Source organism: Misgurnus anguillicaudatus, chromosome 2, assembly GCF_027580225.2.
Source record: "Misgurnus anguillicaudatus chromosome 2, ASM2758022v2, whole genome shotgun sequence".
Lineage (NCBI taxonomy): Eukaryota > Metazoa > Chordata > Actinopteri > Cypriniformes > Cobitidae > Misgurnus > Misgurnus anguillicaudatus.
Window position 1 is genome coordinate 29050478 of NC_073338.2, and position 15945 is coordinate 29066422.

The window sequence follows — 15945 nt, forward strand, 5'->3', positions numbered from 1 at the left end:
TGCAGTATTTACTCATATTGGTCAATTAGGCAACACAAACAGTACCGTATCTAATTGTCAGCTCCTGAAGTCACAACTGCAGTAAACAGGCAGTGATTGGCCAAGGACAAAAAAGAAGGAAGGAATTGTCTAATTTTACAATGTAGTACTGGTTAAATGAATAACATTATGGTTTTTGATTCATGGGTTGAATAATTTTCAGATCAGCAAAAAACGTTCCTTAGGTTTCTTCCTGCTTCTTCAAAAGCAGAAGTTGAATCCATCCAGCACTCAAAGTGTGGTATTAATACAATGTTTTCTCACTATTGATAATAACTGTGACCTTAACAATTCAAAACTGTTGTTTGTTAAAAACAGCACACTTTGTTCATATTATAGGGGCTATCTAAATGACTGGCCTGTATTTTGTCTGCTTATCTCTGTGCTTTGGATAGAGACCATATTAGAGCAGGATTAATTCCTGTGCACTAATCCTATTACATGACACTAATTTATTACACATAATAACAATGATGTCCATGTAGTCAAAGCCCTAGTATAAGTGAGACAGTTAAACTTAATAGAGGATAGCACTGACAGGTGCACAGAGACACAAACGGTCAGGTAAGAATCAATTTTCTGACTATTCGCTTCTGAGATCAAGTGTAGAAGGCTGTATGTTCTCCAGTATAGCTCAGGATTGCGCAAAAGTTTGAACCCAGTATAAAAAGCATTTGTATAAAAGCTCTCTCAAATTCATAAATGTAAATTGTAACTAATATGTAGTCAGACATCACATACAAAGAGATTAAAAAGAGTTAATGACCACTGCATGCATAATTTAAATGTATCTTGAAAAAATGTAGCTATTTTCTGACATTACACTCTAAAAACAAACGGTGCTATGTAGCACCAAAAGTGGTTCTTTGCTCGTAATCGTGGGGGAGCCATTTTTGGTGCCGTGTGGCACCGGTGAGGCGCCTGTGTAGAACCATTTAGTGCTATGTAGAAACAAATGTGGTGCTATAGTGGTGCTATATGGCACCTATATGGTTCTACACAGGTGCTTCACCGGTGCTATATGGCACTAAAAACGGTTCTTCTATGGTTACGATTCAAATCAACAGTTTTGGTGCTATATAGCACCGTTTGTTTTTTGTTGCACAAACCATAAACATTCAGGGAAATAAAAATCTGGTTTTGACTGCATATGCACTATTGAAGACCCAATAAAGATGACATGAAAGTGAAACTATAAAGTCTCAATTTGGTAAAGACATAAAAATATTTAACTGTGTGTATAATGAGCAAGTTAATGATTTTAATCTGTGATACAATAATGTGTCTTAATGGCACAGCTGTTCCTTAATAGTCCTTAATAGTATTCAGTATGCATTTTAAATAATCTTAAGAAAAAGATTGGTATTGAAGTTTATATGGTCTATGTTAGGTGTGAAAATATGTGTGAACCATACAGGGATCTGTAGAAGATTAAACTAGATTATTTCTGACGTATGTTTGAATCTGTATTACTCATTGCACTTGACAAAATCAGCATATTTCATTGGTAAGACCACAGCTCCAGTAACTAGGCAGTCTGTTGATTCAATCTATAATTGATGGCATGCAGATATTTTGTGGTTTTGGTCAAACTGTTCAGTCTTTGCAAGTATTGCAATGCTAATGCACTTTTACAAGAAAACACAGACCTTGCAGGCATTTATTCAAACTGAATTTTTTATTTATTTTAATCTATCAATTATAACAGGAAGCTGCTAATTCCATCCCAACCTGGATAATTGTATAAAGGTTTGACAGTGCCAACATCTCACATTTCCTCTCATTTCTTATAATAGTTAAATGAAGCAACTCAGCCATTTCATCACTCGTATTCCTGTTCAGTTTAATCGTTTTAAATTTACATTTCTTAGATCATATGAGGAAGTTGCGCAAAATGGGAGCATTCCGGATAAGCAACTACTTCCTGTGGTTTTCGATCCTAGCTCAGTGGTAGAGCTTTGTCTTTGCAGAGCAAAAGGTCATGGGTTCGAACCAACATGATAAAAAATGTATACTTTGTAATGCACTGTAAGTCTCTTTGAATAAAAGTGTCTGCCTGTCTATCAGTTTTTGGCGGTCTTTGAGAAACTTTAACCACCAGAACAGTTTAAAGATAAAAAATATAAATAAAAGATTATGACAACTTAAAATTACTAATAATACACTCTGGCTCATATAGGCTAGATCTAACATAGTCTAAGTCCCATGAGAGTTTATTTGGTGGCCGATCCTTCATTATGGAACAGTCTTCATTATTGTATTAGAGTCGCTCTTTCTTTGTCTCTATTCAAATTAAATCTCAAAACATATATTTTTTATAAGGCTTTTATTAAATTTGAATGTTTTGCTTTTTTAATGTATTGTGGGCCTTGTTTTTTTTTTTTTTGCTTTTCTATAACTTTTCTTCCTGTGTTGTACAGCACTTTGGTCAGCCGTGTGCCCTAGAAATAAACTAAACTGAATTGAAGAATTATCTATTATGATCTGTATTTTTTACCATCAGATCTTTACAGAAGATCCCAAAGAAATCATGTCAGCTGGGAATGAAGAACTACCAGCAACACAAACAGGTTTGAAAAAATCTCACAGCTTATAAACAAATGTTTTACAGATGTCTCAATGCTTGGCATAACCAATGCCATTGATAATTGAAAGCACAAACCAGCAATGTAGGAGTTGTTGGCATTTGATTAAATAAATAACATTTCAAAATCACAGCAACAAGTATCACCTTGACTGGACTTGTAGTTTTTTACAGTGAGAGTGAGGTAACACTGGACTATCCCATATTACACGGACACACCCATGATGATTAGTAAATAAAGAATGTATTTCAGATTTGGAAGAAAGATTTAAAAAGATTTTAAAAATACTCCTCAGTCAACCAATGTAATTTGTCTTGCTAATCATACTTTTCTCAACCCACTTTTAATTCTGGATGATTTTGAACTATAAGAGCTCAGATGCAAAACCCACTATGTGCATCTTAGTGCATGTTTTCTTGTAAATAAGCATTTTTATAAGACTCCTAAAGGATTCTGCCGACAAACCGATATTTCTAAATGGCCTGCAGGCCGCGATTAAACAGATTTGAAGCGAAATTATTTAATGAACATATACATGCCGAGAGCATTCGTTAATATCATCATCTTATTTTTGACGAAGGTGGCATTTAGCCGCTTTTACATCTCCTCAGGCCAAAGATAATTTACTGTATTCCTGATGGACCAATTTTTAATCCATAAGCACAAACCTCTAAAATAGGTGATGATCCATTCAGATATTACATTAGTCATTAAGTAGTTAAGCTTAAGTAGTTGAAGAATAATTAGATCAATAATCAGCAAGTAAACTGCAAAAACATGGTATCTTTTCTTACATCTCAGGGCCCAAAGGGGTAATTCACGACTGGAGAAAGTTTAAACTAGAGAGTGAGGATCATGACAGCATCCCACCTAACAAGAGAGAGCTGCTTAGACAGATGTCCAACCCAAAATCCAGTTATGTTGATGACACACAAGAAATGATCAACCGCAAGGTAAGACACTTGAACACACTTAAAAACAACAAATGATTCAAAGGAAATAACTTTAATTTTATATCAATTTCCCATCACTTTGTAGCCTACTTTAAATACTGCAGAGGTTTAATGATTACATGTGACTCCCCCATAAATTCCCTTACTTGTCTGAGCTTTGCATACTCTACCAGTCAAATGCAGAGGTGGACTGTAGTGAAGTATTTTTATTTTTTATTTACTATAAGTACAAGTATTTATATTTTATCAGTGTTTTTCATTGGCAAACATGCATTTCAAAGCATATCATAATTTTTACACTTCATTTTATAAATGTTTTTGTTTTATTTTTAATATTTATATAAATATAAAAAAATAAATAATATTTTTTTTAAATAAAAATGTAATAATAAATATGAAATACAATTTAAAAAGTAGGTATTAAATAAATGTTAATATGCAATATACAGGAATAAATACACTCACCTAAAGGATTATTAGGAACACCATACTCATACCGTGTTTGACCGCCTTTCGCCTTCAGAACTGCCTTAATTCTACGTGGCATTGATTCAACAAGGTGCTGAAAGCATTCTTTAGAAATGTTGGCCCATATTGATAGGATAGCATCTTGCAGTTGATGGAGATTTGTGGGATGCACACCCAGGGAACGAAGCACCCGTTCCACACATCCCAAAGATGCTCTATTGGGTTGAGATCTGGTGACTGTGGGGGCCATTTTAGTACAGTGAACTCATTGTCATGTTCAAGAAACCAATTTGAAATGACTCGAGCTTTGTGCCATGATGCATTATCCTGCTGGAAGTTGCCATCAGAGGATGGGTACATGGTGGTCATAAAGGGATGGACATGGTCAGAAACAATGCTCAGGTAGGCAGTGGCATTTAAACAATGCCCAATTGGCACTAAGGGGCCTAAAGTGTGGCAAGAAAACATTCCCCACACCATTAAATTAATGAGAAATTAAAGGTGTTCCTAATAATCCTTTAGGTGAGTGTATATTCTATGCTTTATAATGTAGTGGAGTAAAATCCCAATGGTTTTCACAAGACAAACACTCTGATAAAGTACAGATGCTTAGAAAATGTAACTAAAATACCTAAGAAATGTCCTTACAAAACCTAACAAAATAACAACCATGGTTTCAAAGTCAAAGTTAACTTATGGTAACTGCAGTAAAACTAGCACCTTTAATTTTTTGTAAGGTAGGCTAATGTCTGGACAGGACACCTTCACATTCTTTAGTATTAATACTAAAGTCATTCATAACTATATGAAGTAGAGCTATATGGAAGAATTGGACCAAAAATGTTTAAATGTTATTTGCTCTCCATGGTTATTAAAACACTACATCTGCCCACACCCGCAGATGAGCGTGCAGGAATACGAGTTGATCCAAGAGGAGGATGAAAGTTGTCTGCGTAAGTATCGCAAGCAGTGTATGCAGGAGATGCATGAGCGCTTGAGCTTTGCCCCCAAGTTTGATGGCGTTTTTGAGTTGGAAAACGAGGAGGCTTTTCTGGAGGCCATTGAGAAGGAGCATCGCCTGACCCTGGTAGTGGTGCACATCTACGATGACGGGATTAAAGGTTGCGACGCGCTCAACAATTGCCTGACTTGCCTCGCAGCGGAATATTCTAGCGTGAAATTCTGCCGTATACGGGCTTTTGCTACAGGGGCAGGTGAGCGTTTTTCAGATGACGTTCTGCCTGCTCTGCTGGTGTACAAGGCTGGAGAGCTGCTGGGTAACTTCCTGTCTATTACGAAGCACATGAACGAGGAGTTCTTCGCCACCGATGTGGAGAACTTCTTAAATGCGTATGGTCTGCTACCAGAAAGAGAGTTTGCAGCCTGTCCCGATGAAGATGAGAACGCCGACGTGGAATGAAGCTTTAAACTTTAAAAGGTTAAACCAGTCATCTAGGGAGGGCTGCCTGACTGATATAGATCTTGTATTGACGCTATGAAACTAATATGTGTACTTACAGTATTATTGTATATCAAGCTAGTATTTGCTTACCGAATAAAATGAATACGCACGAAGAATGTTAGACTTTATGTTGCGTTGCTCCACTACATCCGAGTGACATTCTTTCATATAGACTGACTAACCCAAAAGAGACCCTATTCACTCTTTTATGTCATGAATATCTGGCAATTTTGTGCAACAAAGGCCCTTCCGAGTAAAACAAGTCCTGACAAGCAACCAACACAACGGGATTACAGGTTTATCCACATGTGAATGTGCTTATTTGGTGGTTCAGGGGAATGTGGTTTAAATGTATTGAATTGACAGTTAAGGATAATGAATGAAGTAATATATACATCAATTATTTGTCTTGCCAATGGGGTTTTTCAGTTCCAATTTTACGCATCACTTCCTGTATTTACTCAACGATGAGGGGCTGGCAGAAGCCAGAAAAGACCGGTTTAAAAATGACTCAAAATGCCAATGAGGAAGCCACAGATTTTCAAGAAAGATGACGATAATGAACGCTTTTATTTTGTTCGTAATACAGCACATGTGGACACATGCCAGCAGTGCTTACAAAACAGAAAATAAAGGAGAAAATAAAAATTGCAACCATGCCTGTGAAATCCAGGTTTAAGTCTTAATCTAATTATGAGATTAAGAGCATCAAAGTTTGCTTTAAATCGTTGATTTTAATAGTTGAAATGGCATTTCTCAGTCAACATTAACCCTCATAAGCCCCTATTTTTCTGTATACGTTAGAGTTCCCTGGGGGTAAAAATGACCCCAGAAATTAAAAGGGTGATTAAAAAAATATATAAATATTTAATGATATAAATAATACATCATTTTTTTTGTTTACTTCCCATCTATACAATAATGCTGTGTTTTGGGAGATATGAAGTACTTTTGTACCTGTTTACCACTTAATTCTTCAACTACACCATTAGCTTGCCTGTAAAATATCAAACTTTTATGAAAAATTCACATAAATTATGATCTAAATTTGATTTAAATTGTTTTTTAGATATTGATCTAGATGTTATGTGTTGAATTCGACCATTTGGTGTTTAGAAAAAAAACAATCATTCTGACCAGCAGAGTCCCATAGAGACGCATTCATTTCACTGGATTTGACCATCTGCTCAACATCAGTACTTTAGTGAAACATTTTGTGAATTTATGTTTATATAAGCATTAGAAAGGTCGTTAAAAATAATTTTTTTTTCAAATAATAGTATAATTTTTTGTAGTTTTTGATGCATTTTGAAATGTCTGTTTTTACAAAATGCCACAGAAATTTGACTAAATGTGTGTTTGTCTGTGTGTGTTTCTGTCTGTGTGTGTGTCCGTGTGTATTTGTGTGTGTGTGTTTGCGTGCGTGCACGCGCACGCGATTGTGACTTTGTCTTTTTGTCTGTGTCTTTATGTGTGTGTAAGTTTTACTGTGTCTTTGTGCGTGTGTGTGTGGAGTCTGTGTGTTTGTACGCACGTGTGTGTGTGTATGTATGTGTGTGGGCATTTTACATCTTTGTTTTGCATCTGTGGCTGATTTTTTGCCAAATTCTGTAAAAAATGCTCTCTATGGCAGTCATACCTTTGTGTGTATGTGCGTGTCTGTTTGTGTGTGTGTGTGTGTGTGATAGCGCATGTCTTTTCTATGTTGCATTTGTGCTCTAGTACCAGGCCTACCTTTATATGTCAAAATTTTCAGATTAATTCTGGATGCATTGATTTTATTTGATGAATAACAAAAAAAATTCTTTTTTGCATTTCCCATTCATTTCAATTTGGGTCATTTTTACCCCCAAAGGGCCTCTTTTGGTGATTTTTTGACACCTCTTTAGAACGACCGAATCAAGCCCAGTTTTTTTATATGAATCTTGACAGATAATCTGGAAAAGTCACCGAATCTTATTTCACTGAGATGAAGGGAACCATGTTTTTTAACTAAATAAAAGTGGCTTGGGTGTAAGATTGACCCCGAGGGACTTATTAGGGTTAAAGATATCAAGGTTACATTTTTACAGAATGATCTTTAAATTACAATTTTTAACTTAAGTTGTTTCAAATGTCAATAAAATGTTTTAAGTATAGCTTCAACCTAAAGTGTTTATTGAAGTAAATTATATTTAAAAAAATATCAATGATCATTGATGATTCAATATTACTCAACCACGCCATTTTATACACTTGTACATACATACATGTACTGTAGTTTGCAGTGTTATTCATTGAAATACAGCAGGGATGTAGCTGTAGCAAGAAAAGCAATCGCTGCTGCTACTGCCAAACCTGTGGGAGAAAAAGAGAGACAGTGAATCTGATGGCTGGACATAGACCAAAAGAAGCGTTTAAAGGGATAGTTCAACCAAAAATGAAAATGATGTCATTAATGACTCACCCTCATGTCGTTTTAAACTCGTAAGACCTCCGTTCATCTTCGTAACACAGTTTAAGATGTTTTAGATTTAGTCCGAGAGCTTGTTGACCCTTCATTGAAAATTTGCGTACAGTATACTGTCATGTCCAGAAAGGTAATAAAAACAATATCAAAGTAGTCCATGTGACATCAGTGGGTCAGTTAGAATGTGTTAAAGCATCGAAAATACATTTTGGTCCAAAAATTACGACTTTTTTGAGCATTTTCTTCTCTTCAGCGTCTGTTGTGAAGCGCATGCGTGAAACTAAAGTCACGTGACTGCATTGACGCGGCAGACGTGTTTTCTGGTGCGTCCCAGCTGTTTATTTTTGTGCGCCCGGGCTTTGTTTACGGTCTGAGGGAGACGCACACTGTAAGTTTGAAAAAAAAACTATGCAAAAATGTCTGAGGATAACACGTCATGCGCGTTACGTGATTTAGTCTCATGCATGCGCTTCACAACAGACGCGGAAGAGAAGACAATGCTGAATAAAGTTGTAATTTTTGTTATTTTTGGACCAAAATGCATTTTCGATGCTTCAACACATTCTAACTCAGTGGTTTTCAAACGGGGGGCCGCGAGATGGTGCCAGGGGGGCCCCAGTTTTATGACATTTTATGAAATACATTAATTTATTATGAATTCTGTGTAATTAAACCTAAAAAAAATAAGGCTACTAACCAAAAACACTATTTATTTTGTATAATTTAATGTTTTTTGTTATTAAAATGTTGAGTTTAGAACAGTTTTTTGTCACAAATTTTCTTTGGGGGGGCCGCAAAGGAATGCACCGTACACAAGGGGGGCCGCACGCTGAAAAAGTTTGGGAACCACTGTTCTAACTGACCCACTGATGTCACATGGACTACCTTGATGATGTTTTAATCCTTTCTGAACATGGACAGTATACTGTACCTAGATTTTCAATGAAGGGTCAACAAGCTCTTGGACTAAATATAAAACATCTTAAACTGTGTTTCGAAGATGAACGAAGGCGAGTCATTAATTACATAATTTTCATTTTTGGGTGAACTATCCGTTTAATTAAATAATTAAAGGGAGAGTCCAATAATTAAGTAAAAATCAAATTCCATATATCTAACCAGCATGCAACTCATAAAACTGAGCTAGTAATTGAGATCTGTAAGAGGAAAACTAATTTTTCAAATAATACTTGTTTTGTTGTTTAGGTTTAAGCATCAACTAAAATCACAACATAAAATAATTATTACAATACTTAATTGCTCCAATTATTACTCGCAGACAGATCAAATATTCACCACGAGTTGTTTACCAGCATATTTTGATATATAACAGAATAGCACACAGCAGGAAAACAGTAAATTAATATAGATTAATATAGATTAATATAAAAGAGACACTTACCAGCATAGTATTGAAAGGCTTTCTGGGTTTTAGGTGTTTCAACTTGTGCTTCTGAAGTGAAACGACTGCTGTAGTCATCACTGCGACTTTCAGGTACATCAGGGCAAAATACTGAAACGCATATAGAAAACGTGCAATTTATGAAATGGCTTAATATCACCAAGCGGAAAAAAAACTATTCTTCTGTCTGTGTCCTATAGACGATTTAATCAGATGTACATGCATTGCCATGGTCTGGCTAGTTGCTAAACTAACCTTTTGAACAAATACCTTTTGGAAAATAAAAATGTTTTGGTTTCCTAAAGACAAGGAAAGACAGCGAGCATGTATCACTGCTATATAAAGAAATGGTTCGGCAGCCAGGCAAGGAGCTGTAGCTAACATTGTATACATTCATTTAACACAGTAATAGTTGATACGTGATAGATATGATATATGAATAATTTATCATTCTCTTGTTATCAGAAATAAACTACTCTAAAAAGACTCTGTTGTTATAAATTCTATGTGGAAGTCTACCAGAAGTTGCGTTTAGTCCACAAATGCCGTTTGTTTATGTTGTGGATGCTGAAACTGTGTATATAAAGTAGGAGAAGTTGCATCTGGCATCTCTTGCCACTGACGCAGTCTATAAAGTGTTGGGATTATGTTGCCATAGAGATAAATAATCCAAACTTCCCAAAGGGCCTCCTATTAAAAGAGATTGGATTTTCTATTGCCTGCGGTTAGCAATATTACCTCTGTCATAATATTGCTTTTTAACACAAATGGAGAATCATTTATCAGCAAAGTTTTCTTAAACGGGTTTCAACAGGAGGAGAGGCGTAACTGGCTATTATTGTGGAGGGGAAATGAGACAGGGTGTGTCCCAGGTTGTTAAACAGTTCAACCTCATTTAGCCAAGGGTTATCCTTTGGATTCAGCAGGCCCCACACCTATACACATTCGTGACTGTTAGATACACATTCTGAACAATGAAACTCAACAATACCTGTGCAAATTGCAGGGTCTTTACAAAAGGTTACTTACATTACGCAATACTCTTTAAACACATACAATACACCAGTGGTTCTCAAACTTTTTCAGTGTGCAGCCCCCTTTGTGTACGGTGCATTCCTTCGCGGACCCCCCAAAGAAAATTTATGACAAAAAACAGTTCTTAAACTTCACATTTTAATTAAACAAAACATAAAATTATACAAAGTAGTGCTGCCTTATTTTTTTAGGTTTAATTTCACAGAATTCATCATAAATGAATGTATTTTATAAAAATACAAAACTGTAACTGTAAATATAAAACTGGGGCCCCCTGTCACCATCTCGCGGCCCCCAGGGGGCCCCGGACCCCAGTTTGAGAACCACTACAATACACACTTGGAACGCGTGAGAATGATACAATTTATGACAAAAAACCCACAAAATTTTTTATAGCTTGTGATATTAGATTGTTACTGATTTAATTGTTATGTTAATTATGGAAAAACTTACAGTAATTGCTCTCCAGACTAATATCTATGTTCCCCTCTGGTGTTTCCCAGTCCAGCATCTCTTTAAGACGCTCGGCCACATCAGCTGTGCTTTCATCTGGGAACATGTAGTCACACACAGACAGGCCAGAGCAGGGCACTTGGACAAAAACACGTCGAGGAAGAGCCTTCGGACCACTGCACGGGCCTGGAAAGTTCATTAACATCCTGACTTATTCTTAAACTATCATTTTCTGTGCAATAATTCAGTGTAGAATACACAAATGAAACCCGAGTGCCATCTAGTGGCCAGTATTATGTTTGCAAAAAACATTGAATGGAAGCTTGAAGTTTTGTTTACATTTTTTAAACTTATTTTAGTCAAATGTGTCACTGTACCTTTGTGACTCCCCTCGCTTATTAAAAGATCCTCAAGAAACATCGCAACTCTGCAGGAAATTGTATTTATGATGTCTCTCTTAATGACCTACCAGCACAAAACAAATATTGATTTAATAACAGGAAGTAACAGGCAAACAACAAAAACAAATATGCAAGCAAAGTAGCGATAGGCGTTTCGATGACCTGTGCTGCATGTCTGGCTTTAGGTTTATTGTTGTGGATGTAGGCCCTGCAGTGCACCACCCCTCGAACCCTTGCTGAACCACTACACACTTGAACCTGCGCGCTGGACCTCTCATCCACCTCTGATTGCTCCTGTGATAAAATTTGACATCTGACAATGTGCACAATACAGTATATACCCATCAATAATGTCCAAATGATGGTGCAGTCCTCACATCAGAGACAAGGATCCGTACTGGAAGAGTAAGATGCTGGATAATCTTTGGATTTTTTTTCTGTAAAAGAAGATTTTAGCTGAAATGCAGAATTAAAATATCCTTATGCATAAAGAAAAAACAAAGTAAACCCTTTACCTGTCCTGAAATGAGTTCAGAGTCATCTAATGCCTGTCTACCATTTATGAGACAGTGACCAGCCTCGATCTGCTTGGCCCATTTCCTAAGGCCATCCTGGAGACAGAGTACCAAAGAATAAAACTATTTAAAATGTATCTAAACAATGTTTTGTACAAAGTTACATAGCAGACAAAGTAAATGGCCTTAGTATACCTGCCTGTATTCGGTCTCACCTGCATGCACTTATCTGTGTTATCGGAAGATGATTCAGTCAGAGGTATCATAAGGTCGAGCTCCACAGAGCAGGTCAACATGGGCCAGGATGTCGAGACTCCTGCCTGATACTTCCAGTCTGCTGGCTTGGCTGAACTCTGCAAACCGGTAATAAGTAATGAGTAAACAAAGTCAATAATACAAAACCTTACTATTTTTGTATAAAGTTTTAGCCAGAAAAGTCTCTCCCACCTTTGGATCCTTTACATCGAATGTTTTACAGACAGCTCTGTAAATTCAAGTCAATAATTACCTTTTAATTGCAATTTTAAAAATTTGTTACACGTTTTTACAAGCATAACATAGTTTATGATTATATCCGAAACAGGGGTAAAATAGATGATAGTATGGAGGATACTTCTTCGATTTGGAGCAAATGTGCAGTGTGACTCGATCCGTTACGTCCTCCTCTGAGAGCTCCCATAGTCTTCCTTTAGTTATGTATTTATCCACAGCAAATATAAGCTGTATGTAGAAAACAAGGAAAGAAATAACTGAAGGCAGACTGATTTTGTTGTGTTGTGTGATGATATGATGGTCTCTTGCAACATTCATCTTTTTTTAACAGACACAGTCACATATGTACAGATGCATGTGAGACTTACCCTTTTAAGAGTGTTCTGGGCATCTTTAGATAGTTCAGGTGGGGTTACTAAAAACAGGCCGAGGATGCTGAGACCTCCTGGTAACATGTGAGATAACTACAATAATGATGTTTTTTGGCATTAGTATGAGAATGCTAGCCTTAAGGGTATATGTAAAGTTAAACAAGTGTGCTCTAAAACATAAAATTTGCATTTAGAAGACATAAGCTTTGAAAGGGGCCGTGTCACAAGACTTTTTTAAGATGTAAAATAACTCTTTGGTGTCCCCAGACTACACATGTGAAGTTTTAACTCAAAATAACATATAGATAATTTATTATAGCATGTTAAAATTGTGTGAGCAAAAATTTGGCATCTGGGTGTGTCCTTTAAAATGCAAATGATGGTGGTTTGTTGCAATTGAAACTCAATTGTGCTTTGAATTTTTTTCTCTCTCTTTCTAAATGGTTCTGCCATGGTTGGATAGTGCCGATTAAGGGGCGGTATTATTATAATAAGATCTCCTTATGACATTATAAGGAGAGACAAATTTCAATCAAGCACTGGGAACCCAATTATAGCACTTAAACATTGAAAAAGTCAGATTTTCATGCCATGGCCCCTTTAATGCTTACAGTGTCATAATACTGATTAATACATTTTATCATTCTGAATCTCAGGTTCTCATCAGATTCTAGGCTACGAGGTAAACTAAACACTATTAGCCATTTTAAAATGTGCAGGAGATATTTAAAGGTGGTGTGTGTACATTTAAGTGGCATCTAGTGGTGAGATTGTGATATTGCAACCAACAGCTCACCACTTAATTTTAAAGGAAAACACCACCGTTTTTCAATATTTTACTATGTTCTTACCTCAACTTAGATGAATTAATACATACCTATCTTTTGTCAATGCGTGCACATAATCACTTCGACCTCAGTGGGGTCCTTGTATTGAGGAGTGATGATGTTACTGCGCAAACTAAGTGCTCTTCCACCATACAGTTTAGTTCTTGTTTTTTATCTCCTTTATTTTGTGCCACTATACTTACTTGTGTAACTCTTGTAACAGTCTTTAAATAGGGAAAACATGAAACAGTTTGGTGGCTTCTAAATTCATCCCTAAGGAATGAATGGTGCTAGGCTAAATGCTAACACATTCACGACGCGCTCTACAAAAATTAAGTGGACGCATTGAAAAAAGATAGGTATGTATTAATTTGTCTAAGTTGAGGTAAGAACATAGTAAAATATTTTAAAAAAGGTGGTGTTTTCCTTTAAATTGCTCCGGCCTAACTTCCTGCTTCTGTCGAAATGTTGATACATTAAACACAAAAGTTGCACATTTCAAGACACTTCAGTGGGTTGTTAACCACACAAGTAGACAATAATCTTTTAAAGCAGATAACCCACCTGCTTGGCATGTTCTGTTACCCACTCCACATCAATCTCATCCAAAGGACTGCCTGTAGAAACCTTCGGATGGCCTTTACTATCCCTGTATGGAGTCTGTACAGCCAACACTATGAATTCTCTCTGAGGGGATGACTATAAACAGACAAGGACATCTCATTACACGACCAAAACCCATTTTTTTTTAACACGTAGAACATGATTAAATGTTACTTTACCTGACCAATTAAGAGTCCTGTGACACACGATCCAGGAGGTGTCTGAAGCCCACCAAGATATTTCTCCACCGCCTCTTCTACAATGTAGCTTCGACCCATTCTGCCTGTAGACTAATACAATTAGTGTGTGCTGCACCATATCAATGCCTTAAAACCCCTAACAAACAATATACAATAGATATCGATATGACAGTAATCGCAAATTATGGTGGATGACGTAATAAAAATCAAGTTTTATAACTGTTACACTGTAACATAAAGCGACAGTGTGGCTTAATGGAAGTGGCGTGCTAGACACTATTACCACATGCAACATTGCGAAGATTGATCGGCTTATGACATCAAAGTATCATGAAAGCAACACAACAGTATTGCTTTCATAATTGCTCTCACAGTTGTTTGATGTCAAACCTAGGATAACCCAGACATGACCCCACTGACAAAGTGACCCTATGAACAGGGGAATTACGCTGGTTAAAACTTAAAATTTAAAACCAACAACTGTAAACAAAACAGCTTTTGTATATTTTAATGCAATACATTTTACTAGGACTGTCAAAAGATTAATCGCGATTAATCACATACAAAATAAAAGTTTGTTTTTGCATAATATATGTTTGTGCACTGTGTGTAATTATTTTGTATATATAAATACACACATGCATGTATGTATTAAAAAACATTTACATGTATATATTTATATTTATTAAGATTTTAATATATTTTATGTGATATGTAAATAAATAAAAATACATAAAAATGTTCTTACACTTATACATGTATGTGTGTATTTATGTATATATACATATACATAATATTACACACAATGCACATAAATATATTATGCAAAACAAACTTTTATTTTGTACGCGATTAATCGTGATAAATCTTTTGACAGCCCTACATTTTACATATTGTGCATTTAACCTATGAAACAGGCAATGTGTAGCAAAGGATACATACTATTTAGTTTCCTTTAGAACAAGGGACAAGAAATAGTTTTTCAACCAGTCCTGTTATAATAGTTGGGTTTATGTGGATCAAATGGCATAATTTTGTCACCATAACCTAAAACTAACATGATTATACATGATGCAGGATATGTCAACTTTGTAGTATGTTATTATTATATATTGATCTGACATTTTTCTTTTTTAGTAAAACTTACTATTAAACGGCTAACATTGATTGTGAATCCTGTCTTAGGTTTCTGATTCTCATATTTTATTCATGCTGTTATTTACAACATTTTGAATGCATGTATCCCATGATAATATCCCCTGGCTGATAGTAAGTTAAACCTCAATATGGTTGAAACTACAGTATGCACTGAATACTAACAGCTAGTAACAGACGTACAAACATCTGTATTTCTTAAAACGCATAAAGAAGAATAAAGCGATTTTAGGACGTATGATGACACTGCAATGATAAATAAAACGAAATGAATAAAACCTTTAAAAGTACCTTCAGATCGTGCACACTTCAGGCAGCTGATGAACACTTAACCAATACGTGTGACATGACAATCGTCGCATCAAATACGCGACAGCCGACTTGATGCGGTGCTGCGCATACACACAGCGTATGAAATATAAGTATCGCGAGAACATTTCAAAAGCCCACCCGTAGAATCGCTGTCGCGGTACCTTATGTCATACACCGATTAGTCTGCGCAGCGCCGCATGAAGTCGAACGCGCCTTGTGATTG

General features: G+C 36.1%; 2 protein-coding genes across 3 annotated transcripts; one reads left to right on the forward strand and one right to left on the reverse strand.

Annotated features, from left to right (window-relative positions):
• The first annotated feature begins 374 nt into the window (after window positions 1–374).
• pdca (phosducin a) lies at window positions 375–6775 on the forward strand. The gene is made up of 4 exons (XM_055202402.2): window positions 375–603; window positions 2543–2609; window positions 3426–3577; window positions 4947–6775. The coding sequence occupies exons 2-4, from the start codon at window positions 2570–2572 to the stop codon at window positions 5463–5465; spliced, it is 711 nt and encodes a 236-aa protein (XP_055058377.2). The 5' UTR covers window positions 375–603; window positions 2543–2569; the 3' UTR covers window positions 5466–6775.
• On the reverse strand, window positions 6059–15836 carry odr4 (odr-4 GPCR localization factor homolog). Of its 2 annotated transcripts, none has more exons than XM_055202399.2 (14): window positions 15702–15836; window positions 14235–14338; window positions 14017–14151; window positions 12623–12718; window positions 12376–12482; window positions 12210–12246; window positions 11978–12115; window positions 11763–11858; window positions 11625–11684; window positions 11410–11541; window positions 11224–11311; window positions 10847–11032; window positions 9359–9469; window positions 6059–7844 (listed from the first exon to the last, which is right to left on the reverse strand). In XM_055202399.2, the coding sequence occupies exons 2-14, from the start codon at window positions 14331–14333 to the stop codon at window positions 7777–7779; spliced, it is 1353 nt and encodes a 450-aa protein (XP_055058374.2). In that variant the 5' UTR covers window positions 14334–14338; window positions 15702–15836; the 3' UTR covers window positions 6059–7776. The 2 variants fall into 2 exon arrangements, with proteins under 2 accessions (XP_055058374.2, XP_055058375.2); XM_055202400.2 differs by having other exon boundaries at window positions 14235–14345; window positions 15702–15734.
• Between the last annotated feature and the right edge of the window lie 109 nt (window positions 15837–15945).